General features: G+C 45.0%; 1 protein-coding gene across 3 annotated transcripts; it reads right to left on the bottom strand.

Annotated features, from left to right (window-relative positions):
- Position 1: 1 nt before the first annotated feature.
- Positions 2-27,622, bottom strand: LOC143320130 (adhesion G protein-coupled receptor L1). Of its 3 annotated transcripts, none has more exons than XM_076729577.1 (25): positions 26,724-27,622; positions 18,302-18,421; positions 16,098-16,311; positions 15,508-15,617; positions 13,115-13,322; positions 11,841-12,105; positions 11,397-11,736; positions 11,025-11,318; positions 9,759-9,862; positions 9,441-9,626; positions 9,293-9,331; positions 9,035-9,215; positions 8,814-8,936; positions 8,347-8,564; positions 8,078-8,251; positions 7,001-7,213; positions 6,688-6,908; positions 6,442-6,508; positions 6,205-6,293; positions 5,126-5,294; positions 4,881-5,027; positions 4,700-4,796; positions 3,845-3,955; positions 3,275-3,298; positions 2-2,945 (listed from the first exon to the last, which is right to left on the bottom strand). In XM_076729577.1, exons 2-25 carry the CDS (start codon positions 18,369-18,371, stop codon positions 964-966), a joined length of 5,646 nt encoding a protein of 1,881 aa, XP_076585692.1. In that variant the 5' UTR covers positions 18,372-18,421; positions 26,724-27,622; the 3' UTR covers positions 2-963. The 3 variants fall into 3 exon arrangements, with proteins under 3 accessions (XP_076585692.1, XP_076585693.1, XP_076585694.1); XM_076729578.1 differs by having other exon boundaries at positions 3,275-3,295; XM_076729579.1 differs by lacking the exon at positions 3,275-3,298.
- Between the last annotated feature and the right edge of the window lie 377 nt (positions 27,623-27,999).

Raw genomic sequence — 27,999 nt, 5'->3', positions numbered from 1 at the left:
ATTTATTTCACATGTTTACTTGAACTTCAATAGCAATACAAGACAATCAGAACACTTGAGGTCGATATGTACAAGGATCTCTGGGGGTTGCAGAAAAGTTCTGAGGTTTTATATGATCTCTGGCTCCGGAGTCAAGAGTTCTGTTGCTATGACAAACTCCATCACCAACAGTTAGTGGCAGGTGGAGGGGGCGGGGTTTGGTCTTCATGTGAAAATGGGATTGGTCAAGAGTTCAAAATCAGTCAGAGGGGATGTGTGTAAGAGGCCCCCCAGTTGATATTGATAAAATGCTTCACTGTGATACATTAATTATACAAGAATGATGTATATACAGTCACACACTCCCACACACACGCACACATCCTTTCACACATGCATGCTCATCAAGCTACACACACGCTCCGACATACGCTCACACACACACACACACTTCAGCACTTTCCTCCTACAGTATGTAGCCTTGTAAAGCCACTATAAAGTCATGCACATGTTCTTTGAAAGGATTTTTTGGCAACACACAAGTGCTTCTTTGACACACTGTTTGCTTGCTACAGGGAGGGAAAACACCCAGCCGATGAACCGATAGAAACTCAGACGATGGGCAAATAAGGATGAGCACCGATGAGATGGGAAGATACACCAGGTTTCAGGGAAGAGAGAAGAGGGAGAGGAGGAGGAGGAGGAGGAGGAGGAGGAGGAGGAATAGTTATAAATGGATCACAGTCATAGAAAAGTAACAAAACATGAAAAGGGGGATGTCTCGTGGTGATCGGGAGATAGAAGCAGGGAGGAGTCATCACTGTCATTATCATTACCTTCATCATCCACCATCACTGTCCTCAACAGTGTCATTACAATCATCATCATCATCATCATTTCCATCAGTTTGATCATCCTTGTTTGTTGTTGTCACCATCTTCCTCCTCCTGCCTGGTTTCTATTCCCCGATCACCACCGCCCTAGTCACAGGCTCGTCACCCGCTGCATCTGTCCGTCGTCTCCCTCGGAGGTGGGCTCTGCTGTGTACACTGCTTCTCCATTGGATGCCAGCGGCGGTGGCTGGTAGAAGGTCTGCAGGTGATTGGGCCGAGGGCCCAGCGGGGGTCTCCCCAGGCTGTAGGGAAGTTCCAGGGCAGGCCGCTGGGGTTGGCCAGTGGGACTGACCTCTTCTGGACCTTCAGGGCTGCTGTCGGGGTACGAGAGGGTCGGAGGGGAAGTGCGGGTGTAGAAGCGAGGAGGGGAGCTGCTTCGGCTGTACACCTGGGGGGAGTGGCGGGTGTAGAGATTGTTTGGAGGCGAGTTGCTATCTCGAGGAGCAAAGATATTCGTTGGGGGAGAGCTTCGCGGGAAGATGCTGAGTGGGGGCGAGCGTCGGTCTCCGGGGTAGAGAGGGGAGGGGTTTGAATCTCGGGCGTAGATAGGTGAGGAGTCAGGGTCGAGGTCGAGGTCAGGGGTCAAAGGCAGAGCAAAGCTGTCAGAATCTTCTCGTTCGCCATGGTAACGAACAGAACCTCTTTTCCTGGCGTCGAGACCTCCATCTTTGCTCTCAAACAGAAAAGATTCCTCCCTGTCTACATCCATCCCTCCTCTCCACACATCCAGAGCTCTATCCTTCTGTTTCTCATTCTCCCGTTCAATCCCTGCTCTCCATCCGTCTCTGTCCTTTAAAAACAAGGATTCATCCTTCTCTCTCTCCATCCCGCCTCGCCATCCATCAATCCCAAAATCTTTCTTCTGAGTTATGAAAGTCTCTTCTTGCTCCGTCTCTGCTGCACCCCGCCACACCTCCACCCTTCCACTTCTCTTCTCCAGCAGATGAGATTCCTCCCTTCCTCTCTCCATTCCACCTCTCCATTCATCCATCTCTCCATCTCTCTTCTGAGAGGTAAAAGACTCGTCCCTCCCTCTCTCGGTTCCTCCCCTCCATTCGTCAATAATTCCGTCTCTTTTTAAGAGAAATGTCTCGTCCTTCTCTCTATCCTGGCCACCTCTCCATGTCTCTACGCCTGTGTCTCTCTGTTTCATCAGCAGCGGCTCTTCCAGAGCCTTGTACAGGGGCTCAGACTCCTGTGGAGGAGGGGGAGGAGGAGGCGGGAGAGGCCTGTCCCGGTACCGATCCCTCTCTCTTTCCCTGTCTCTCTCTCTGTCCCTGTCTGTCCCTCCGCTCGACTCCACAGTGCTGCGGTGGCGGGACAGAGTACCAGGGGTGCGGCTGAGGGTGGAGTAAGGCCGAGCCTGAACATCAGGGGGACGCGCTTGCTGCCTGTCCTGCAGCCCGCGGCGACCCAGAGTGCCTTGCAACGACCTGTCCCCATCTTTAAGAAGCTCACGGGACTCGGAATCTCCAGAAACACGCGTGTGCGACCAGCCGTCTTGCAAGCGTGGTGTTGCGGTGTGATCTTGTCCACGTGTTGTGGAGTGTGTCTCAGTGTCTTGTGTGTGGTGCCTCGTATGCGGCCAGCCCTCTTGTGCGTTGTGGCGTGTGTTTGGCTGCATGGTGGCAGCCCAGCCCTCTTGGGGAGGCTGTGCGTGTCGAGTTAGCGTGGCAGTGTGAGTGAGAGCCGCCCTGTCGTGGTGGTGAGGCCTCGCCAGGCTTCCGTAGCGCTCAGGAGGGACAGGCATGGGAACTGAGGGTCTCAGGTTGCTCTGCACCAGCTCTGATATGATCATCTTTTCCAGTGCCGCTGCATCAGACAGGTTACGACGCATTCCAGCACTGCTGCCAAGATCTGTGGCCCCGTGGGGGGTGAGGAGGGCTGGTGAGATGTCATCCCCTCCCATCCCAACTCCCCCCTCTCTCAGAAGGTCAGTGCTGCCCACCACTCCAGCTCGGGATCCAGGTGTGGTTCCCAGACCGTGCAGGGTGAAGGTGTTGGGGGTGTAGCCTCCATTGAGACATACACTGTCCAGCCCACAGGACTCCTGGCTCTGGGACACACCACCCTCTGTTGGACAGGAAGATACCAATTACTGAGCTTTACCTCAAAGATTATAGATTTGCATGAATGAACACATGAATGAATGAATGAGCAGAGTTTAGGGTTCATGTGCCTACTGAGGGTGTGGCTTTACCAAGAAGATTTGGATATTAACAATAGTCTTTGATGAAATGCTCAGTTATGTTGCCACATGGAAGAGATGTATGTTATGTCTTCATGGTTTCTTAAGAATTACTGTGTGCAGATATTGCACAGATAGTCTATGACTTGAAGGACAGTGCACAAGGAAGTGGCGCTCAATGATTCGAGTGAGCACAATAAAGGAGAGCTCATACTCTGCTTGTTTCTGAAGGTTCCTACTGGTCCACGTTAAGACAGAGAGACAGAGAGGGAGAGTGTCAAAGAAACATTTAAAACACAGACATTTCAAGGTCAGACACTGAAAACAGAACACCATTCGTACAAAAGCAAAAACATTTCAGGAGCTTTTAATATCAAACATTCACACTGAACAGAAACTAAAAAATGACAAACTGTAGTGGACAAAAGTCTTAGACCACTCAGAAAACTCAGGCAGCCTGAGCGGTAAATCAACCACTTGACATTATTGGCCCATATTATCTTATTACAGACACACGTACATTAGTGCCATCTAGTATCCAACTATGTGCCATCACAGAATTTGTTTATAAGAGAGAACCAAGTTCCCTTTGTTAACACATCAGTAAACAGCCATACAGAGACATCTCTGAATGTGGCATAAGAGTTTTGCAAAGTACCGAGTACACATAAGTGAAAGGACAGTAAAAGAAACCAACAGAAAGACGGAGAGTACGAAAACTGTGTAGGAAACGTAGACACAACGTTAGGAAGAATCACAGATTGCAAGTTGCAATGAAATGTACCTGTGGAGGTGAAGGGTTGATTGTATCCCTGAGCCAGCATTGTGTCATAAGGAGAGGCTCCAGCATGGGTTTGCAACACTGGATTAGTAAGGAAATGGTTCCCCAAAGCAGCTGAGGATGGAGAGAGAGAAAATAAATACAGCACTCTTGACAGAAGGTCACTGCAACACTGAGATTTAAAGGAACATTATGCAACTATTTTACCATAAAATAGCAAAATCATTTTGATGGTACACTGAATTGTAATAGGGACAAAAATGCCTCTGTCGCTCTGATCATCTGTTCTTGCAGCATGAAACTCGGGTGAGCGGGTATGATCTCCCGCGAGAAGATGCGTAACACTTAATGGCACTATGTCACACACGACCAACTATGCTGGTGAAACTGGATCATATTTTTATGGAAAAAATGTTCATTGGTTTTCCCTCTGATGTCCTCCAGTTGCTCTGCCTCAACTATCTGTGAGTTATGGACTTTCCTGATGGACAGGTAGCTTTATGGTAACTTGTTGCTAAACTAACTGCTAATTGCTGCTAACTGTAGCTGCCATTAGCTAGTCAGCTGTCTTTGGTCCAGGTTACATTAGCTTGGCATGCTGCTGTTCTGAGTTGTGTGCAATGCAAAGCTTATGCAAACTTGACATAGCAAAAGCATGCTTGTTAACTTCAAGACATAAGTTTAAAACACATAACATTTTTATGATGCCGCCGAGCTTCGGTTGTTGCACATTTGACAATATTGTTATTGGATTTGTATTTGCGACAGTGGTTTTGCACTCAGAAACCGTGGGGACGCCAAATTGCACAAAATAAAAATTGCATAATGTTGCTGTAAAAGAAAAACAGCAATCTTTACCTCGATTGAGAGTCGGGGTATTGTTCACGTCTGCAGCTATAAAAGAAGATTCGGTCTGTCTGCGAACAGTGTCGTTCCACATCCTCCTGATACGACTCTGAAAGAGAAATATTCAACACAAGGTCAAAACTGACTCAGACACACAGAGAGAGGCATAGAGGCACAGTGTGCTGAAATGTACCTGTCTGTTAGCTGTAGCTCTCCGACTCTGGCTGCTGGTGTAGCGGCTGTTGGAGCGCAGGGCTGCACCCTTCACCGAGTCCGGAGAGCTCGAAGAGGTGACGCAGCACTGCGAGAGACGCAGACATCTGCCGTAGTCCTTCTGACCCTGCAGGCAGTGTTCAAACATATCTGTCTCGTCACAAATGATGACATTGCGCCCAGATTCCGGGAGCTACATAATGACACCTGAACACAGAGACAGACCTTCCTGGCAAGGGTGCAGTGCAGTATGGTGATGAGGAGGGCCTGGGCGGTGTTGAGGGAGGAGAAGAGGTAAGCCAGGAGGAGCGACGGAGCAGACAGGAAAATCAGGCCCGAGGACCAGGTGACGCTCTGCAGGAAGAGCAGTGTCAAGGAACCCACCGCCCACGCCCTGGAGACCCCAGAGGAAGCAGGCCACGAGGTAAAACACATTATATTTTCATTCTGACAAGCAATTTCAACAAGAGCTCACTCATCTTAATGTGTTGGAATGATTTTCTAATTAGATTTTTCAAGTCCCCGTGCTTAAAATACCTCAGGGGAGGTTTAACTGTGCTTCTTCTTTACAGCTCAAACGTGGACAAAGAGAGAGCTGGGCTGCGTCCAATTAATATCAGTGTCTACTGAAACAGAAACTGAAAACAGGCTCTATTTTTCCTCTGTTGAGTGCGGTTTGCTCACTCTATTTTTCATTTATACAGCATTGCTCAGGTTTGACCTTTACTTACTCAGAAGAACGGAAAGAATATAAAGACTGCTGCAGTGCATTTTATTCTGCTCTTCCAAAAGCTGTTAATGCTTGACTTCAAACTACTGAAAATGCTGCTGTTGAACAAAATGTTGGAGCTTTACTTGGACAAAAGAAAGATCGCATTACATGCGCTTCATACAATTTACACTGGCTCCCTGTCTCAGCTGGGATGAGTGTTAAATATTTTAATTAACTACAAATCTCTAAGCGAAGATTAGATTCTTCAAACAGAGTAGACTGCCTCCAGCGAAGGAAACATTCATTTTCAAATTTATTTTTATCGTTTCCTTTCATTTTTTGCATCTGGTTAAGTCAGGTTTTGGGACACTCTGCAGCACTGAACAAAAACTAAGATAGCTCTGAAAATAAGATAATAATGTAAATGAACAGGAAGGTGCCGAAACTCAAGTAGAGTTTTTATCAATTCAGGCCCCTTTCAGCTCATCAGTTCAACTTTCTGTATTTTTCAGATGGGAGTCAAAGCCACTGGAACACAATGAGCTCTAGACATTATCACCCACAACAGATCAGTATGAGACGCGGTCCTTACCTCAGGTTGTCATGGCGACTGGAGTCTGGCTTCAAAGCAGCAGTACTGTGCATCTTATGTAGTGTCATCACCAAAACAACCAGGTTCAACTGAGGCCGAAAAGACCAAACAGCAAACACTGTTTAATATCTGTTCGTTCATGATGAGCCAACATGACGTGATCACACACTGATGACTGGAGGTGTATGAAAATATATATGGAACGGCTGGTATCTGTGTGAGGGCATGAACTCTCACCGTAATGATAACAGCAACAGGTCCAAGGAAACTCCAGATGAAGTAGTTGTCTGTTCGCAGCCAGCACCTACACACACACACACACACACACACACACACACACACACACAGACATAAACAAATCACACAACATGAGAATCTCCAGGTGGATCAAAAGTAACTATTCCAAATCTCTCTCTCACACACACACACACACACACACACACACACACACACACACACACACACACACATTAATCAACTTACGCCGTTTTTGAGCCATAGCCTCTGAAGTCAATGGCTGCAGACACGGCCACCACCAGTCCAGGAATAGAGTAGCCACACAGGTAGAAATATTTCCTCCTGGAGTTCCGTCCCTCAAATACCTCCCGCTGCAGCAGGTATAGTTCCACCCCCTCCAGACACAACCAGCAAAACACTGAGAGCAGCGAGAAATGCAGCAGGCCGGCAATGATGGAGCACACAACCTGGATTTGGATAGAGAAGGAGGAATATGATCCACAATATCATACTTTACCAAATAACACCTACCCAAAGACTACAAACACAAAGTACTCACTGTGTACTGAGTCTTGTTGGCACCGACAAGAAAGAGCAGCTCAGTGATGAGCAGGTTTGCCCACAGGTTGCAGTGGATGGTGCTGTGGTCTGTGTGCCAGGGCGCCCCCTGGCAGCACAGGGTGGTAAGACAGGTGGCCAAACACACCAGCGCTACAGAGATGCCAACCCAGGAAACCACATAGACGAGAAGCTCCTCTACACCGACACCAAACTGATGAGGACAAGCAGGCAGGAAGGAGGGTGCAGAGGGATTAGAGACATTTTTTATCTGATCACAAAGAGTCCATGAATGTAGGAGCATGTACTGAGCATATGTGGATGTGTAGTTTTTTGAGGTGTGGAGTGCTCATGTGTATTTGCCTCTGGTTGTGTAACCGTGTGCGTTATATAACACCCATTCAAATGAATAAAACCACACCTAACAAAGAGAACATCTTGCAGAGAAACACTTAATTCAATTTCATGGCAGGACAAAATACCCTGCAGCATTCATCTCTCTCTCTCTCTCTCTCTCTCTCTCTCTCTCTCTCTCTCTCTCTCTCTCTCTCTCTCTCTCGCCCGCTCTCTTACAGCTACAACCCACAATTATCACTGCCTGTGTGCTTGATTTTTATACAACATTTTGCAGAGCACAGTGGGGATGAAGTTCGACTGTGCAACAGCATCTGGGTGCATAAGGGTGGAGTCAGGGCGCTTTTGGTGGTCAAAGATGGAGCTGGATTTACAAAGTTTAAGTTTGGTACCAGACCATCTAAAAAGAAATCTAAAGCAGTAATAATGTCTAACATGGGCCTTTCTTGAACTCTTGATTTCATCACCATTTATGTACAAATGCAACATGCTTTTCAGTGTTGTGTGATTATTGACTCTGCAAATATCTGCAAAATTAACCATCTGAAAACCCAAAGCAGTGTCTGGTGAGTGAGATAAAGCTACATGTTGCTACACTGTCATAGTTTTTCTGTACTGCTTGAGAGGTCATTGACACAAATCAAGCAAAAAAAAAAACACACTGTCGCCTTACATCTGCTTTCTGCCTGCCCTAGAGATGACATTTTTGGTTGGTGTCACTTACTGCAGGTTGCTGAAAGGTCATGAGGACAGCATAGCTGGACAGGTGGTTGCAGGCGCAGGTAGTGTGTGTGTTGTTGGTGTGTAACAGGCGGCAGCCCTGCGTAGACCACCTGCCACTCCCAGAAACCCCTGATGCATTCCAGAAAGAGCAGTTGGGGCCAAAGTGGTTCTCCAGCTGTGGACACAAATGCACACAAAGACATATAATATAGATACTCAGGGAGCAGATTCTGCACATTCACTTTGAGGTAAACAGATTTCCAAACAGACCTGCAGGTGCCTGAGAGTGAAGATCACCGGCTCGGAGAGATACACCCTGTTGGATCCTCTGTGCACAGAGGCAGAGATGACATGGGAGTTTACCACCAGGCTCCTGCGCCTGGCCTCGGACCCCTGGCCCAGCCCCAGACTGAGCCGCAGAGTAGAGTTCTGGGTGGTCAGGAAGGCGCCCAGGTTCTTATAGAGTGTGAGGACCAGCTTCACTTGGCCTGCAGAGGAAACCACAGAGAGGAGGGGAGAATATTTTTACCATTTGTTCTGTACTTTCATTTATCATATTCGAGGGGAGACAGACTTTCATCTAATATTTTATATTTTTTGGTATGTGGAGGAAACCTAATATTACTTTCACAACCTATTTCTCGTCCTTCCTATGGTCTACCACCCCAGGCAAGATGCTGTATAATAATGAGCTTTCACTGTATAAATGTTGATTAACTTTGGAGTGTGCCACAGACCATTGTTGCTGTACTGTTGCAGAGCCAGTGCTGATATCTGCAAGATGCTGTCGCTGTCGTAGGAGTGAGGGAACGTCAGGTCCTGTATGTCTGCCTCTGTATTTAGTACATACACCTCCAGATCTGTGCACACACGGGAACACACAGACACAAAAGCTTAACTGAACTGGTCATTTCTACAACGCATAGAGCAAAACAATGTGTAAAGAAAGACCACGCACCGACATTCGGTGCCCTGTCACTGAAGCGGCCTTCATAGAGATTGTTAGCCAATAGAAATGCTCCTTTTTCGACTGCGTCTAGCAGCAGTGATGCTGAGCGGGACTGGTCAATGCTGCTCATATCCGCCCAGGACACCAGAGCCTCAGGACCCAGCAGGTTATCAACTGTCTGAACGACGGCCTGACAGAAAGAAACACAGAGTGTTTCATTCCTATTCCTCATTATGATCTAGTTACCTGTCTGTCTATCTGTCTCACCTGCACATAGGCCCTGCATGTGCGTTCCCGCTTCTGCAACTAAAAAGAAGAAAAGCATCTATTGTTAGAATCATCATCACTGACATTTCCGTTTTCATTTCAAGGAAAGGTCAAGCACACATCTGCTCTGACAACAGGAACAATTTACCTTGTTGTAATTGCGTGCTGCTGACTCTTTATTGGCTGGTCTCAAGGCCTGAAGCTGTGAGTCCAGGATGTCCAATAGCTGTTCAATTAGCCTGACGGACATGCTGACATCACCGGCATAGATCCGCCCCCGTGTCAGGTTGACCAGCTCCCCGGCGATGTTGGCTGCGTTCTCTCCGCTCTTAATCTAGAGTGAGGCGGGGGTGTTTATAATGTCAAATATTTTGACATTTAAGAGGGAACTGCTTGCTGACTGGCTTTTGGGTATGTGTGTGTGTGTGTGTGTGTGTGTGTGTGTATGTGTGAATGCGTGACTAACCTTCTGTGCAATTTGGCTGACCCAGGGTGAGGTGCAGTTGGAAAGGTCAGGGCCTCTGGAGCTCCAACCCACTGGAGACTGCATGCACTGATAGGAGGCTATACCTGCAGAGACAGACGAGTGACATAGAGAGTACCAAATTTGAACAATGAAATGTTCATTTAGAAGAATCATCGCTTATTGATGCTAATGCTAATGCTGTCAATAGAATTCACAACATTAACAATAAACCAGGAAAAAAGATTCCTAAAAACATGCAAAAAATTTGTATCTGTTGGAGTCCAGTGGTGGAAACTAAAGCCAGAATTTGATTTTCTATTAATTTTTTTCTTTTTTTTAGTTTTCATTAAATATATAAAGCTGCATTAGAAAAGTTAGCACATGTAGGATCGAAAACTCGTGGCATGGAAAGAAAATAAAGGGCATGATTCTTTGCTTTCTTTCCGAGTAAAGTGTTTGAAGTCGTGTTTGAGTCCACCTGATGAATGTGCAATATTCACCCTCCTTTTAGCTCTGTTTTGTTCTTCACCAACACCAGGAAAAAAACATCAACGTCTAGATTGTTAGCACATTAGCTTCAGCTTGTTTGACTGTCATCAAAGTCGCTAACTTGTGGACTTCATTAGAGCTTTTTTTGATTAAAACAGCTGCCTGCTGCTGCTGGAAATAATAAGAGTGCATCCATAAAGTAAATGTACCATGAAAACAAAACTACGAGATACAAGCTTTACCTGATCTATTTAATTGTTGCATAAGTTGAAAAATAAATTACTCTGTTTTTGTTTGCTGCGTATCTGTTACACACCAGTTTTGCAAATTAGGTGTAAGTTTAAGTCATCCGTTTTCAATTCTAAACATGTTTTAAAATTAGATTCTTTCACAGTGTAATCATCACGTCTGTGCTAAAACCATGTCCAAACCATTCAACATGATTAGGGCGAGGCAAAATGTACCACAGGCTGATCTAAATAATCAGCATAACAGCTTTTCCTTAGAGGGAGCTCTGGGCGGAAGACAGCTGCACAGCGAGAGAAAGAGTTGCCAGCTTGAACCCAGCTTGTCTCAACACTATTTTCTTCGCTCTCATCTGATGGCAAGTTCAAAGAGAGGACATCCAACTACATTTCAAAGGGAAACAAGATATAGACACACACATGCAAATACCACACACACACACACACACACACACACACACACACACACACACAATGCCACACACAGACTGGCATGCTCACATCTGCAAACACACACATATGCCACACCTACCTAATGACCCTTTAGGGCAGGGCCTCTCCACTGTTTCTCCCTTCAGGGTTGGAGGCCACTGCACTCCTCGTGCCACCCGGCCCTCACAACCGCCCACCTGACCGGGGCCCCCGGGAGCCAAGGGGACACGCAGAGGTGGACGAGGGGTTAGAGGGACCATGGCTGTGATCGGCCGCTGATCAAAAGGTCCTCGGTTGATGACGCCAATTGGGTGAGAGGCAGATGGCCGCACTGGGGTCAGTGCAACAGTGGCCGTGTAGGAGCGGACGGTGGTCATCAGAGAGGAAAGAGGACCTGGATGGACAGAAACACTGTTGATTCTCTTGTTTTATCACTTACTTGCAAATACACAGGTGCAGTTTTTCTACAAACCTTTAGTGGGCGGTGGTGGTGTGAACTGTAGCGGGTATCTCAACACATAGTAGTTATTCCACACATACAGCTGGTTGTCTCTGGGGTTGTAGTCTATGGAGGAGATGTACTGATAAGGGTTGGGGAACGGTATTTGAACGGGCAGCTCCTGTCCACGGCTGGTGTCATAGGCATAGACCACCATGTCGCTGCCAACTCTGCCCTCTGCCTGCCCCTCATCATCCTGGAAGATGGAGCGCACGGCGTAGAGCACGCCACAGGCCATGAAGGCGTTGCTCGCCCCGCGCTTGTCAAAGCCGGTGGCCCACGTACCCTCAAAGCGCAGGGTGTACGGATTCACCTGCAGGACAAAAAAGACATGGGAGGATGTGAGGTCTCAGTCACAAAACCCTCCCTTCTAGTGTCTTTCCAACCATCGATCTGTTTTCATTCCTGCTACTGCACCTGGCTGACCACGATGCGTCCATTATTGGCTTCAGTAGAGTAGATCACCCAAAGGCCGTTCTCGTCCACTGCCAGATCAATGTCTGACTTCCCTCCCCAGCGGTAAGGGGAGGTGTCGTGGTAGTTGGCATTGACCACCACTGCCTCGCCGCTCTTAATGCGTGTTCGCAGGTCGTACTTGACCAAGTTGCGAGTTCGTTCCTTGTTATAAAACACGGCGCCGTCATAAACCACAAAGCCTGTACCATCCACACGGCTGGGCAACCTAAGACAGAGGATGATACTGATTAAAGATTGTGTACATGCAAATTTACACTGTTAATATTAGTGATTTATTTTGGCTATGTATCATCCTACATGAACACATTTTTCTGCGGTTACAACAGTTTTGGTTATTTCACATGAAAGATTTCTGGATTTTGTCTGTGCTTCTATCACTGGTCTGTGGTGAAAAAGGTGGTCGCCTACTTCTGTGCACCAATCAGGATTCAGCAACATCTGAATCGTGATATAATGACACTTCTCTTGCTTATTTTATCAGTCCATTGTTTGTGTAATATTCAGAAATACTACCTAAGGATGTCTTTTCAAAACTTCGAAGTTGTAATCCTTAAGATTTCAGTTGTGGTTGATCGGACAACACCGTTCATGTTTTAATCACACAAGTTGCAGAGTTCCATTCGAAATGGCCTTGAGTTAATAAATCTCAATCTGAATCTGAAAAGCACTACGCAGCTACATGCACCGCTTCCTGTGAATCCCTTGTACATGAGTACACGGTTTAAAGCCAGAGCGGGAATGCGACAGTGACAACACAAATTATCACACAGAGATATAAAGACAGTATCAACACATTTAAGGGCCATAGCACAATAAATACCAACCATAAATATATCAAAAGTTAGGTTTGATATGATAAAAACCTTAAGGATTAACATTAACTTAACTTTTCAAGCCGAATTTTCAGGGGCTCAATTGGAAAGTAAATATTGCTGAATTGATTGAAGTGAATGTGAAATTAACCCCCAAGACCTGCCAACTAGCAATTACATTATATCATTATAAATTAATTCATTTATATATTTCTGAATTCACTGATTTCATCTATGGGATTTCCAAAAGAAACAGGCAATCATGACTTTCCAGAGTCCAAGGTCACATCTTCACTTTGCCTGTCTTTTCTGTGTTTTGACCAACAGTCCAAAACCCAAAAGTAACTAATCAATTTACCAACTATTTCAGCAACACATACAGTGTACACAGACATTACTCACTTATAGGTGGTGGTGACTCTGTTCTGGCGGTAGTCGTCCCAGGAGGCGTACTCATACAACACCTCTGTCCGATATGGCGTCCACGGCATAACATAGAGCCTGTCACCAGCCTGCAGCGGGTCCTTACACCATGCACCCGACTGATGCTCTGCCTCCAGGAGAGAGGAGGCCGGCTGGATGCTGAGCAGTGAGCCGGGACACACGAAAACTGGAAGATGGGAGTTAGGAGGGGTAGACAGCAGGATGTGAGAAAGAAGAGAAAGAGGGAGGGGAAGAAGAGCAGGGAGGAAAGTGATGGAGAGAAAAGAGTGGAAAGATAGTGGAGGCAGGTGTGGAGAGAAAATGGATCGATGCATGAAAAATGGATTGAATTAGATGCATTTGATGCAGCAAGAGGAAAAAAGAATGAGGAAAAAAAGAGAGAGGGATTTAAAACACCTGTGCTGATCTCGAGAGGCAAGCAACAGAGGAGACGTAAAAGTGTTGAAAATCACACACTGTTAGTGTGTGTGTGGTGAGTAATACAACAGGGACACTGCAATGAAAGGTGTGTGAGTGTATTTATGTGCTTTGTATGCATGTGTGTGTGTGTGTTTGTGTGTGTGTGTGTAGGTTAGTGCAAAAAGAGTGAAGAAGAGTGTGAGGTAGAATCAGGGACGCAGAAGGCGGGGCTAAATTTTGCCTTGAAGTGAATGAGAGGGCAGGTTAGTTTACGCCGGGCACAAAGATTGGTCCACCCACATGTCAATAACTGTATGGACACATATGTATACTGTACAGTCTCACACTGGCATGCAAATAGGCATGCACACACACTCATACACATAAGCAGTGCTTGGTAAGCACACATCCAGACGGATATATAATCACACACATTTGGTCTTATTTTTCCTATGAAGATAAATAAGGGGCTCTTCCTATAAGGGAAGAAAAGGGAAAATAAGCATGAGGAGGATGATCGGACAGTAAAGAAGGATTGGAAGGAAGGTAGAGAGAGAGAGAGAGAGACAGAAAGAAAGCAAGAAAAAAGCAAGAAAGAAAGAAAGAAAGAAAGAAAGAAAGAAAGGGTGCTTGTGTTTAAAAAGGAAACAGAGCAGAGAGGGCAAAGAATATTATGTTTGTGCGAGCAGTTTTGTTTCAGTTTATGTGTGCAGAGAGAGACCAAGAACAAAATAAGAGACAGAAAGATTGACCAGGAGCAAGAGAGGAAGGAGAAACTGGAGAGAGAGAGAGGAGGGAGAGAGAGAGAGAGAGAGAGAGAGAGAGAGAGAGAGAGAGAGAATAAGACTAGGTGCAGAACCTGGATAAAATTGGATAAAAGGACGGGTTTCCATACAACAGGAGATGGATAAATGGGAGGGGAAATAATAACCGAGTAGGAAATGAAAAAAGGGGGGCAACATCCAGCATGACTACGAAACAACGTCCTGGGTAGGAGGAAGAGAGAAATGGTAGAAGAGAGGAAGAGAAGGAGAGAAAAGAGGGGGGTCGGGGGTAAGGAGAGTTCAAGATGCTACAATGTATTGTCTTTACCTTTTTGGTCCACTTCTACTCAAGCATAGGAAAAAAAGAGGGAGAGAAAGAAAGAGAAGTCAGAGGATGAAAGAAGGGAAGTAAAGAGAAGCAAGAAAGCAAGCAAGAGAGATGGAAATAAAGAAAGAAAAGGAAAGAAAGAAAGAAAGAAAGAAAGAAAGAAAGAAAGAAAGAATTGCACAGATAAAGACTTTGGAACTCATTCTCACCACAAACATTACAGTTCACATTAAAGAAAGAAGAAGCACAAAGGAGACCCAGCATACTCCCCTCCTCTCCTCTGCCCTCCCCTCCCGCCCCATCCTCCCTCTCTTCCCTCCCTCCACTTCCCCCGATCTCTCCTCCCCTCAATCAGGCTCCTGTGGAGAAAAGAGAGCAACTCCTGTGGCGTGAATCTGAAAAAGAAAATACACACGCATGCACGCACAAGTGCAGCCGTGCTGTCTCGCATACTCACGCACACACAGATGACATACAGTATGTAAATGTACCACAGTTTCCCTCTCTGTACTTTCTCCATCCAAGTTTCTTTTTATATTTCAAACGCACAAAAACATTCACTCACACACACTCACTCACACACACACACACACACACACACACACACACACACACACACACGCTCCCTGAGAAAAAAAATCTATTCTATCCATCAATCTCTCAGGGATACAGTCGACATCAGAGGTTATAAGAACAAAAAGAAAAAAACACCTTCAACCTAGAGTGTAGCTCGACAAAAATAGGTTAAATCTCTGTAGTTTTGCATGCACTTGCACATAGTTGTGTGTAACCTTGTGTGTGTTAATCTGTGAATTGAAATATATATATATAGATAGATATATATATATATGCATACTCACTGTAAGGGACGCACTCATACTGGATCTCCAGGTACTTGTATGTTCCAGGACAGGGGTCTGGGAAGACATCGACCCCTGCGACCACCACACACTGAGTCCTGTTGTTACACCTGGAGGACAGCAGATGGATGGATGGATGGATGGATGAAGGGGATGATTGAGTGAGAAAAGAAAGAAGGGAAGGCCAGTGATTAACAGACAGGAAAGGGGAAGCAAAGGACACTCCATTTGTCTGCTCTCCCACTCCCTCTCGCTGAATATTGATCAGTTCTTCTAGGAAAACACTGCTGAGTACACAGCTAATGGTGCAGCCAGGCACTCAGACTTAGCTGGAGAGATTACTGCACTTGCATGCACACATGACTTACAACACAACCATTGGCTTTGTCTAATGTTTCCTCTGACGTGAATCCACACGTATGTTGTGCGGCAGTGCACACATGCTGTATGTACAAAACTGTGGATACTCTCATTGATTGGTTTAACTACTTGCTACTCAAATAGCACAAGGATGGCATTTACAATTTCCATCTTAGCTGTATAATTGAAGCTCTTGCACAAACACAGTATATAACCCCGCATGCACACACCTCTGGGCCATAATTTTTAGCGCGTCAGGGAGGTAACACTGTGTGTTCTCCATTTGGAAGGGGTCTGCATCACAGATCTTGTCATCAGTACGTCCATAGTTGGCGGTCTCCACCATAACCACATCACTTCCTGGACAGCGTAGCTCTATGGGGTAACCTTCGCACGCCAGCTCTCTGCGCAGCAGCCCAAACGGCATGGCAGCCCGGGACATAGCTGCTCATGAGGGGTGGATGAGGGGTGGATGGGGAGGGGGGATAAGATGAGGCAGAGCATAAGGGGTGGAGGTAGGAAAAAAGAAAAATTAGCATTGACTCTGTCTTCAGACTGCAGTGAGCTGGAGAACCCAGTATATTTCAGTGAAAAACACAAATGGCAACTTTAATGGTAAAATTGGACCACCACAGTTATTAAGCTCTGTCCTCTGTCGACCATGGGGGTCTGCACCAAATTTCATGACAACCCATTCCTCAGTTGTTGAGTTATGTTCAGAACTGAGCAGCTGGAGCACCAATGAAGACCAGACAGTTTTAGAAGTGATTTCTTACGCTGAATGGTCTGGCACCAGTCGTTCTCTCAGACATGCTTTTTAGATATGTGCGTAACAGATCCCTCAGATCCTCTGCAGCTGGCCTCCTAGTCTTCCCAAGGATATCAACATAAAGGCAGTGCTGAGTCACCGTTCGGCCGCTGTGGCCCTTTTCTTTGGAACAGTGTGCCTGTGGATCTGAAGGGCTCCACAAAGAAACCCCAACATATCTTTTTAGCCTGGCTTTTATGTAAGCTGCGTCATCATTTGTTGCCTTAGTTTGCCTAAGTTGTTTTTTTTTTTTTATCCATTGTGTTTATTTATCTTAATTATTTATTTCTGACATTCATAATTAGAAATCTTAAGTCTTTTGTCAAAATTCTATTTGTCCTTGTCTCTTCTTGTTTTTGCTTTTCGTCCGAGCTTTTTTAATCTCGGTCAGTGAAAGACTTTGGGATGTTTGTATGACAGGTGCTATATAAATAAAGTTGAGTTATTTCAGTCAACAACATTGTCATCCACAGAGCCACATCCCTAGCATGGCTAAGCAGCAAAGGCTGAGAGAGTCTACAAGGCTAAACTGAGATAAACCCAATGACATTTTATTCCCATTGGTGGTTACACTGATCATCATATGTAAAATGAATGAGTTCCCCTTTAAATACCTGCTCTGGGGATTTAAGCAGCTGTGCAATAACAGGTATGGTGATACAATTATTCCTCAATTACAGCAAATGTCATGTAAACACCATAATGTGATTACCTCAATCTAATCACGCCCATACGTGTGTCTGATGAAAGCATATCATAGTTAACACACATTTTTGCACATCTGACGTGTGATTTAATTTAACTAGATTAAATTCTAATGCACACACGAGTGAAAGCTGACAGTGGAAGGATTCCCAGATGCAAGCAGGGTGTGATTGTTGACATAAATCACACAGCACCTCCACTCTGACACCTACATGCAATGTGATGCGTGGGTGCGCCACAGAACCTTGCGTTTCAAGTCAGTGGGGAGGATAAACCTCACACCACTGGCTGCATACTGTTTGGAAAACACAATCTGACAAGTAGGAGATTTTATTTTCCCTCTTTGAGGCTGGATCTCACTATGTCACATATCTCTGGGTGCAGGCTCACCTGACTGCCATATTAATCCATGTAAACCAGGGTTATTGGAGAAAATCACATCTCCATTACCTTAATCCGGTTGTTCACATCTCTTGAGTGTCATGGGGCAATGAAAAGGTGTTTTTGCTGTATCAGGATTAAACCCACATTTAAAGCGAACACGGTGCGATCAGTATGCTACTGGTGTACAGTAACTGTCCGTGGTGGTGAATGCTGACTGATTATCAACTAGAAGCTACAGGCTTCTGAAACACTCCCTCTGGTGTGCTGAACACTTCAAATATTTTGGTAAGCTTTTGTTTTTGTAGGTCACAGAGTTTCTTGGACGAGATGACTATGCAAGTTTTAGAGGCAATGGGGCTGACTTCGACTTTTCATGACGACTTTGCTCACTTGCAAAACAATATTTGAGTCACACAACTCCATGTAGCACTGTCGTCCTCTGTCGTTACTTTTTAACGTGTTTGGGATTCGCCCTGCTGATTGCTGTGTCAGGATCAACACCTCCATATGATGCTACCTCGGCACTTTGGCGTTTACCTTGGCCAGAGGGGGCGACGTGGGCCAGGGAGAGCGCACACACCCCCAGGAACCACAGTGATACAGCCATGCTGGGCGGGAAGAGTTAGGACGTCACACCACCAGCCACGTTAGGAGAGCCTGGGGAGAAAACAGAGGAAGTGTGAGATTGAGGCAGAAGTAGTGCACTCTCTCCTTATGTGTGTTGGATGGTCTACGACACGCACTGACAATGAATGACTGCACGTGAGAGAAGGCGGCAGGGTGGGATGAGGACGGAATAATAGAGAGACCGACCGAGAGGAAAGAGAAAGAAAAAGAGATAACAATTGAGCAATTGGTGCAGCAAGAAGTCCCTCAATCTGCTGTTACCATGGTGATAGCACAGTGCAGTCTGAGGGAGAGAGAGAGAGAGAGAGAGAGAGAGAGAGAGAGGGAGAGAGAGAGGAGATACGCCGGGTGTGTGTATCTGTGTGTGTTTGTGAGTGAAAGAGCACGCGTGTGAGTACGTGTTTTAAGTCCGTAATTAGCTGGGAGCAACAGCGGCCATTGACCCATAAAAGAGTCTTAATCTTTCTATCCACACACACACACACACACATAGAGAGAGAGAGAGAGAGAGAGAGAGAGAGAGAGAGAGAGAGAGAGGGAGAGAGAGAGTCAGGCAGAGAGCTTAGGCCACTTTTCAGTAATCCTAAATAAATGATGTTGTGGAGAGGATCTCTTCCCCAGCAGGGGTAACAAGGTAAACAGATGACTAGAGGCGCAGGTGATCAGAGGGCGATGCTGCACTGTGGAGTTTTTACGAGGGAACATACGGGACGCAGGCGGCCGAGCTACGAGAGAACAACAGTAATACGACTCCTTAATATAGTCTGAACTCTTGGCCCTGGACAGAAGGGAGGATGGAGGCTGAACTGCATCATGCATGGCATCACATTCATATTTTTCCCCTGCTTAGCATTCCAATCTGCTGCTGCAGTGTGTACACATGAGCATGATGGTTTCCAGAGACTGTGTGTGCGTGTGTGTGTGTGTGTGTGTACATATGCAGTACATGTGTGCTTGCGTGTGTTTATTCGCGACTTGCTTTTCTCTCCATCTTCTTGTTAGGTAATGATGGCAGACAGATTTAGGTCACTCCTCAACAAATGTCCAACATGCATCCAAAGACTTGTGCTTGTACAGGGTACACACACACACACACACACACACACATGCACAAGAAAGGGAAGAGTAACCTCTGATTTCTTTAAGTCCACTGAACCAACAAGGCTGTAACAGAGGCCCCAGGACCACCGTGACACACACGTACACACACATACTATAGCACATAAAAGACTCAACAGAATGAGTATTTTTCATCACACACACACACACACACACACACACACACACAATACGTCTCATCTCATCCAAAACCCTTATGGCAGCATGTTCTTTTGCTTGCAACCCCCTTTGCTCTCTCTCTCTCTCTCTCTCTCTCTCTCTCTCTCTCTCTCTCTCTCTCTCTCTCTCTATCACACAGACACACACACACACACACACACACACCCTTAAGTGTTGATGCACAGTAAGTAGAGCAAGGACACTGATGGGCCTTGACAAAGCCACACACCCAGTCCCCCTGTTCACAGCACCATGCGCCCTGCCTGCAACCAAAATCCAGCCCCGGGCCACCGGCCGGCCTACTTGGAGGAGCAGCACTCTCTAAGTGAGAGTGTGTGAGTAGTGGGCCTGGAGCACAATAAATTACACACACACACACGTACATACATACCGTGCACGCATACAGTACACATAGAAAAGCTGTATTTATCTGCATGTATCCAACAGTGTTAGTGACTCACCAGTTACCATTTTGATAATCAAACGAGCCCCGTAACACAACTGCTTTAAGGTTGTTAAAATCACTTCATTCCAACTTGTTCCAACCCTCCACTGAAGCTGTATATGATGTTTACACTTAATGGCTCCACCATTTAAACAAATGGGAACATTCTTGATGTTGTGTGCACCATTTTACACAAAATTCCCCCTGACATGTTTTGTATCTTTGGAAACTTTGGGATCTCTGCTTTAAAAAAGCTATGTGGGCTGAGCTAGCAATGGCAGACACTAGAGGGCTTTAGGGGGTTAAGTAATTTGAGAAGCAAAATTGGCAAATATTGGCTGGTTCCAGCTTCTCAAATGTGAGAATTTGTTGCTTTCAATGTGAATTCAATATCTTTGGGGGGTTGAACTGTTGGCCAGACAAAACAAACAATTTCACCTTTAGCTCTGGGAAATTGTAATAGACATTTTCACTATTTTCTAACACCGTATAAATATTTAGTCTGCCAAACAACTCCTGTGTGGCTCTGGCTCCTCAAAACTATAAGCAATAAATAAAAAAAGAAAATTGAGTGTCTCACTGCCGCGGGAAGCAAATGATACCTGAAAGCCATTAAAGTCAGCCTGTTGGAAATCATTCAAACTGATGTGAAATCAAGCCAGGTACAAAGATTCACACTGTTGGAGGTGGAGGCCATGAAATCAACAGAGAGATAGAGAAAGAGCGAGTAACCTCCCCCTCCGCTGGTCAGAGAGCTATCAGTGCCTGAGGGTAGATTGCTATGAAGCACAAAGTGACAAAACAGCCTTGTAGTGTTATGTTCCTAATGGAAGAATGAATGTGTGTGTTTGTGCGTCTGTGTATGTGTGTGTGTGTGTGTGAGAGAGAGCGATAGACAGCAATCAAGAGATGCGGGAGGGGCAGAGAGATTAGACTTCTATCAGCACAGCAAGACCAAAAGCTTTATTGGCTGCGAAACTTTTTTAATAACAACAGTGTTGAGAATTTTCTCGTCGCTGTCGATAATATTTAAGGCTTAAGAAAGGATTTTAAAACACACTACAGTGCCCTCTGTGACTGCGAGCCTGTTTCAGACCATTGACCTCTACGGCTCCCAGAGGGCCGAGGCCTACATGCTGCAGTCAAAGCCACTTACAGGGTTTTAGAGCCTGTATGTTTGTCTGGTCGATGCGAGACTCTGGGGAATGGAGGTGTCGCCCTCTGTCAATCATTTGCTTGTTGCAGGCAGGAGACACAGGCGACGCTCAGGGCCAAGTTCAAAGCATTAGGACCTGTGCTACATGTCCGAGACTCTCCTGATAGCTTTAGGGCTTTTACTGTAAAAAGAAAATTGCTTGCAGATACATCCAGATTGTCTCTTAAAAGTCCTTTTCAAGTCATTCACTGTTTTATGTGATCTTGGCCATCAGTTTTCACATATGCTCAACGGCTATTAGATCAAACTGGATCTGTAATACTAAGAGATATAAAGAGAATAATAAGAGGACAATATGGAAGGTCAAAGTGGCCAAAAACCTTCCCATATAATTCTGTGTGTGTGTGTGGCAGACAGGTGGTTTGTGAGAAGGTTTTGAGTGTGAAGTTATTTGATTTCCTTTCAGCTAAAGAGTTGAGCCTCTTCTAAAGTCTGCACCAAGGTTGATTAAACATTGATAAGTTTCCTCACATATTTATCAAGATCATAATCCTGCTCTCACCGCACACTCTCTGACTTAAAAGCACATCACTTCTAAGTGCCCTATAAGCACTTTCTCTGTATATGAGAATCTGCAGACTTATGTGAGCATTTTTGATCATTTATCACTTTTTTTAATTTAATCTGATCACTGTATAGTTTGAAGCAGAGCAGCTGATATCTGGCAAGTCTAAGATCACCATGCAGGAGGGAAAAACAACCCACAAAGGAAGGTAGTTTTGCAGTTTTTTAAAGTCTGTTTTATAGCAATATTACCCAACACATATATGTACATTGAAATGTACATAGAGATATTTGTCGCTCTAATTGTGTCTCTTCTGCCACACTGGCCATGACATGAATCCCTCTTAGTGTGACTCCGATTTACTGTAAGTGATGGGGAACAAAATTCACAGTTGTCAAATCTTGCAAAAACGAATTACAGAGTTGATCTGAGGCGATTATGAAGCTTCAGCAGTAGAAAATCCTCCCTCCTGCTTAGTCAGAGGTGGGCATGACACAACCTTAAAAGTGGGATGAGTCATTCTGGAGAAAAATGGTTGATATTCACTGAATTTGAAATTCAGAGACAGAACTGCAAAGATTAGTCGACTGAGAATCCTCAACTGTTTTTACAAATAATGTTTGTCTTTTTTTATGCCTCTTAATACGCTTTAAGGCGATATTTTATGGAAGCTAGATTCAATGCTTTTAAGTCTTTTCGAGACCGGCCCTGTTTTTGTTGACTTTAAATGAATCTATTTGTGTACGTTCACACTGTCTGTCATCACTATTGCTTCTATTTCTTACTTACTTGCCATGTCGTGATATGGCATTTCTCGTTATTTCAGATAACACTTACATCTATCACTTATTTTCATTTGCCTTGGAGCTTCAAATCCATCTGAAACGGCCATCAGGTACAAAGAAGAGTTCAAATCCTTGAGAAAGAAAATGAAAAGCTGAATGTGTCTCTAGTCCTTGTGCTTTAACTGATGTGCTGCTGCAGAGGCTCATTAACTAGAACCAGCCTCTAGAAACCTCACTTCCTTACAGTCTGAATGAGACCACCTACGTGACTGTCTTCCAAAAGTTTGTGTTTTTAGTTCTGAACTTTACAATGAGTCTTTGCACAGAGCGAGGACTGCAGATTTCATTTCTCATCTCATTAAGATGGCATCTTGTCATGGCAAGTATGGGCAGGAACAGGGCTGGTAAGAGATTTTGCCATCCTATGTGTATCTCCGAGTGTATTAGGCTTTTGTGGGCAACAGTGCAAATCCAAGAGCAGAGCTTCTTTATGGAAATGCTGAATTTTTATATGACTTTTGCATTAATGTGACAACCATATATAGTGGGTATTTAAATCACTGGATTAACTGAACACAGACATCCCTGTGTGGTTATTTTATCCAGAAACAGTTTCTCAAAAGATTTTGCGTAAATGTCACTATTTCACATTATATATTATCACCACAATATGAAATTATATATACTTTGATAGAGGATTTTATCCGTGCGGCCAACTGCGACACAGCAGGAACAACTCTTTCCCCTTTTTACACCTCTTTGTACTTTTGGGCATGTAAGTATTGTAATCCTGTGAGACAGATTTGAACGAATCCATTTAAAGTAGCACACTGTGTTATTGTATTTAACCCTCAGCTTGAAGTTTTCACAGTAAAACAGCAGAGAAATGCTGCAGTAAAGGTCACGTAGATGTTGCAGTTCCTTGAAAATGTAAATTCCAACATGTGAAGTGGCCGGGGACCAAATGTCTTGGGGTTGGTTAATTATTCACAATGGATTTCTAATGTTAAACACGCAAAACATCTTCAGATGTGGTAATCTGTTAACAGTTTGATACTGTCTGGATGTGTGTTGTCATGGTGATTTTGAGAGATTAGCACAAAAAGAGTGCGTATGTGAGCTTTTCCAGGTCTCATAGCATTTTAAATGACTGCATACGTTATTAGCCTTACTTTCACGGCTATATTATATTTCACTGGAGGTATAACATGAGACGCCATGTATTTACTGAAGTTAATATTCAGATCAGAGCGAGCGTGTATTTATAGCAGCTACAACCTTGTACATCAGACTCTTGAGACACTGAGGTGACATGTAGCCTGCTGTCTGTAGTACTGTATGTCCTGTACTGCACACATGTGTCAGCAGAACATGCTGCTATAACATGAGGCGTTTCAACACATCACACAGAACAGGACTTTGATCACACAATGTCACGGCTACAAAAACTGCTTGTCCTTCCTCTGAAATCACTGACGGAGGAGTGACAAAGCAGAGCCGAGTGATCCAGTAGCTTTTGTTTGCAGGAAGGCAGAACAGGCTAGAGCTGCACAGTGGGTTTGGGCGATGTGACGACATATAGTGTGAGATGACAGAGTCTATCTCCCATCAGAGATTTTGCAATAATGTGTATAAGATGGAATCTATCCCATGAATATCTCTTGCAGATTTAAACTAGCATTACTTAATGTTAGCACAGGATTTAAATAATGTCTGGATTAACCAAAAGCATTCCTGTCTGCTTACTTTATCATGTACATGGCATACGTCCGTACATGCTGAAGAGCTCATCTGGGCTTCAAACGCTGCACTTTGTCTAAATACAATGAAGAAAGTTTAAAGGGAGATTTAAGGGGAGTGTTGTGAGTCAGAAATTCATTCACCTGTGTAAGAATGTATTTTGTATAAATTGATTACTTGGTTGTTTCATCCAAAAAGTTTCTCCAATGGGTTCTGAGAAAATTTCCTCTACCACAATATCAATATCATGAAAAAAAAAACCCTAAAATCCAATCATAGAAAATGTCGCCCACATCTACTGGACAATAAATTTGCACACATAATTATTTATATAACATCATGTGTAAATATATATATTATTTGTGCTTTTTGAGACATTTCCACACAAGGACATGGATATAATGACCAACAGGCCATCATTGTCCTTCACTACAGCAGTCCGGTAAGCTCAGAAAATTGTATCACTGAACTGTAATGCTGCTATCAATCCTAGGAAAAAAAACAACTATACGCTGTACAGTAATATTACAGCAATTCGTCAAATTACATAATATCAATTTGCAGCCATTTTGATACTCATTTCAATCATTTTTTTTAAAGAAACTGTCAAATATCCACTGGCTGCAGCATCTCAAATACCAGGATTTGTGTATGTGTTTGCTGCTTTTCTATGATTTTTTTTTTTTTTTTTTTTTTTGGTCACATGAAGGGTTCATTTGCAAAACCAGACATCTCCATTTTTATTTTTTGTGCACTCCACAAAATGTCATTCAAACTGCTGTTGGTTTATTTATTTTAAGAATGGTGTTCTTATTATATTTTCATATATGATCAAGGTTTTGTTTTTGAACTAAACATTTTTTTTTTCATTTCATAGAAAAAATATATTATTGATTTTTTTTGACACCTTGTGAAGGAAAATGAGGGTTGGTTGCAGCTTTACAGTATTGTAATAAGCAAAATCCCAGCTGATGTCTAATCTCACGACATTCATATTACACTGATATATCCGCCCACAGCTCTGAACAGGCCACAGCACAAGCAGGAAGACTGACTCAGTGTGTCTGACTGATGCGAAGGGACTTGATAGGAACCTGTGTGAAATGATCCAAACAGAAAAGAGCCAAATATGTTGCATTTTACAAGTCAAATGACAGAAAATCCACCCAAACTCTGCGTGTGCGTGTGCATGTGTCTGAGTGGTTTAAGCAAATCAGTTTGCTTTTTCTCTCCTCAGTGGTTGATGTAAATGATCCCTACATGGAAACAAACCTCAGTACGTTTGTTTTCTTTTTCCAATCTAACATGCATGGAGCGGACACACACACACGCACACACACACACGAGCAGGTGAGTCACCTTATTAAAATGTGTGTTCACTAACATTTCTACATATAAATCAGTTCAAATCAGTCATCTTTTTCATGTCTGCCACACAAAATCTATGGTGTACTAACAATATGACACACACAAAATAATACTACACAATACCATCACACACACACACACACACACACACACACACAGAAGGTTACAAATGTAGAAATTTGGCCTGACAGAAGAGCAGGAGTGCGGTCAGCCACTGAGCTGTATCTTTCTGCTCTCGTCCCTCTGTCTCCTCCATCCTTCCCTCATTCATCTGCTCTCTCCTCTGCGTATCTCTCTGTCTCTCTTCCTCACGGTCACTCGTGCCTCACTGCCTGGCCTCCTCCACTGACCCAGTCCTCTCAACGCCTCTCTGAAATATTGATAATGGACTCTCACTCTCTTCCTCGCTGTCTCTTTACTCCTCATGTTCCCATCTGTGATGAATCAGCAAAGCAAACCAGCAAACATCCAAATCAAAACCTGCATTTTGGACTCCTTTGTGTGTGTGTGTGTGTGTGTGTGTGTGTGTGTGTGTGTGTGTGTGTGTGCATGTTTACACCACATTTCACTGCAGCACACCAGACACTGCAATGAAGGTGTGTGACAGTGAACATAATTCAAGCGGACCCCTCTGGTGAGGCCAGCGTGGGACACCCTGAGTCATTATGCCACTTTCACCCTGCACTCCTCTGAGGCCCATTGGAGGCTAATCACGTGCCCATGAATATTTCACGTGCACTCCGATGCCTCACTCTCCTATACTGACCCAGCTTTAATGGATGCCAGAGGTATGAGGCCCAGAACAGCAGCACATCAGATACCTGTCCCTCACTGATCAAATGGCCTTTGACAGCAGCAGCAGCAGCAACAGCAGCAGCAGCAGAGGAGCAGGGCACCTTTGAGAGAGAGAGAGAGAGAGAGTAAAAGAGAGAGAGAGAGAGAGAGAGAGAGAGGAGGGGCGGGGTGCATCCTCATAGCCTATATCCATATCTTACCGTCAATCCTCCGCTTTCTCTCCTCCTCGTCCTCCTCGCTCACTGCGTCTCCCGCATCCCGTCTCTCCGCGCCCTCACGCACCCACTGTACTCTCCTCCCTTTCTCCCGCTCCGCTCCGCCCGATGCATGAAACAAATAAAATATTCAATGGGGAAAATTGTGGTGGGCGATACCTGCTGGGCTATACGGCAGTCATTAGCGCGATGTGTCCAACAACAACTGGGCGTCCTCCCCCTGTGATCAGTGGACTGTGCGCGGCTCTGCTCTGCTGGACCTCACACCCTCCCTCCGTCCTGTCGAGGCTCGATGTCTTCCCCGCTGTGCTGTGTGACTGTGCGTCACGTTGGTATCATAATTCCCACGGGTTTCATGCCCAGTGATGGTGCGGGCTATAGGCCTTATAGCCCCGAGAGATGAATGGAGGAAAATACGCGGCGATCACTTGCGAAAACAATAATTAGGCGTAAATTAACGCACAGACCCGCGCTGCTCCGTCGCTGTCCGTCGATTTCTGCGGCTCATCAAGTCCGACTGTCGTTTGTCAGCGTTGATCATATGCTTCCCATATTACATCCTTGCATTTACTGGAAAATAACGTCGACGTGATAACAGCCGCTTTGCATATCCTAGAAGAATCGTGATGAGGCGCAGCAGCACATCAGGACGGACATGGGGACATATCAGGCTGTTCTTTCAACGGCAGGAATCGTGTAATAAAATGATGCTGTAGCAGTAAAAAACAAAAAGACAGCAGCTGGACAACCAGGAGAGATGAGGTTTTTCCGCTCCTGGCCTCGCCTTGCATCCGTCCTTCTCTCTTCTTCTTCTTCTGGCGCTCTCTCTCTCTCTCCATCCGCTGGTCCGCTTGTTGCGCGTTCTGCACTCGGGAGCGCGCAACGCGTGTGCGCACGTGCGTGTGTGTTTATGTGTGCGCGTGTGTACGTGTGCAGAAACAGAGAACAGCAGGGAGAGAGGGGGGCTTCGACTATATCATCAAGGTTTGAGTGAGTAACAATAAGCTGCTGTGCTAGGCAAAAGGCGGGGGATATGGAATAAACAGCGGCTCATGTTTATTTAGGCCGCTGTGTCCTTTTACAGGTCTGACCAGCTCGGATTTAGGTTTAGCATTTGCGTTTCTCCAATGACAGGAACATGAAGAAAGGGGAGCTATTGTGTTTGCCTGTGCAGCACAGTGCACATCCAGCGAGCACAGGCACAGGCACTTGCAGTATTTCCATTAACCTTTGGAGGAGCTTTGTTTAGAGCAGCTCTGAG

Source organism: Chaetodon auriga, chromosome 4, assembly GCF_051107435.1.
Source record: "Chaetodon auriga isolate fChaAug3 chromosome 4, fChaAug3.hap1, whole genome shotgun sequence".
Taxonomy (NCBI): domain Eukaryota; kingdom Metazoa; phylum Chordata; class Actinopteri; order Chaetodontiformes; family Chaetodontidae; genus Chaetodon; species Chaetodon auriga.
This window is presented reverse-complemented; position numbering and strand designations above follow the sequence as displayed.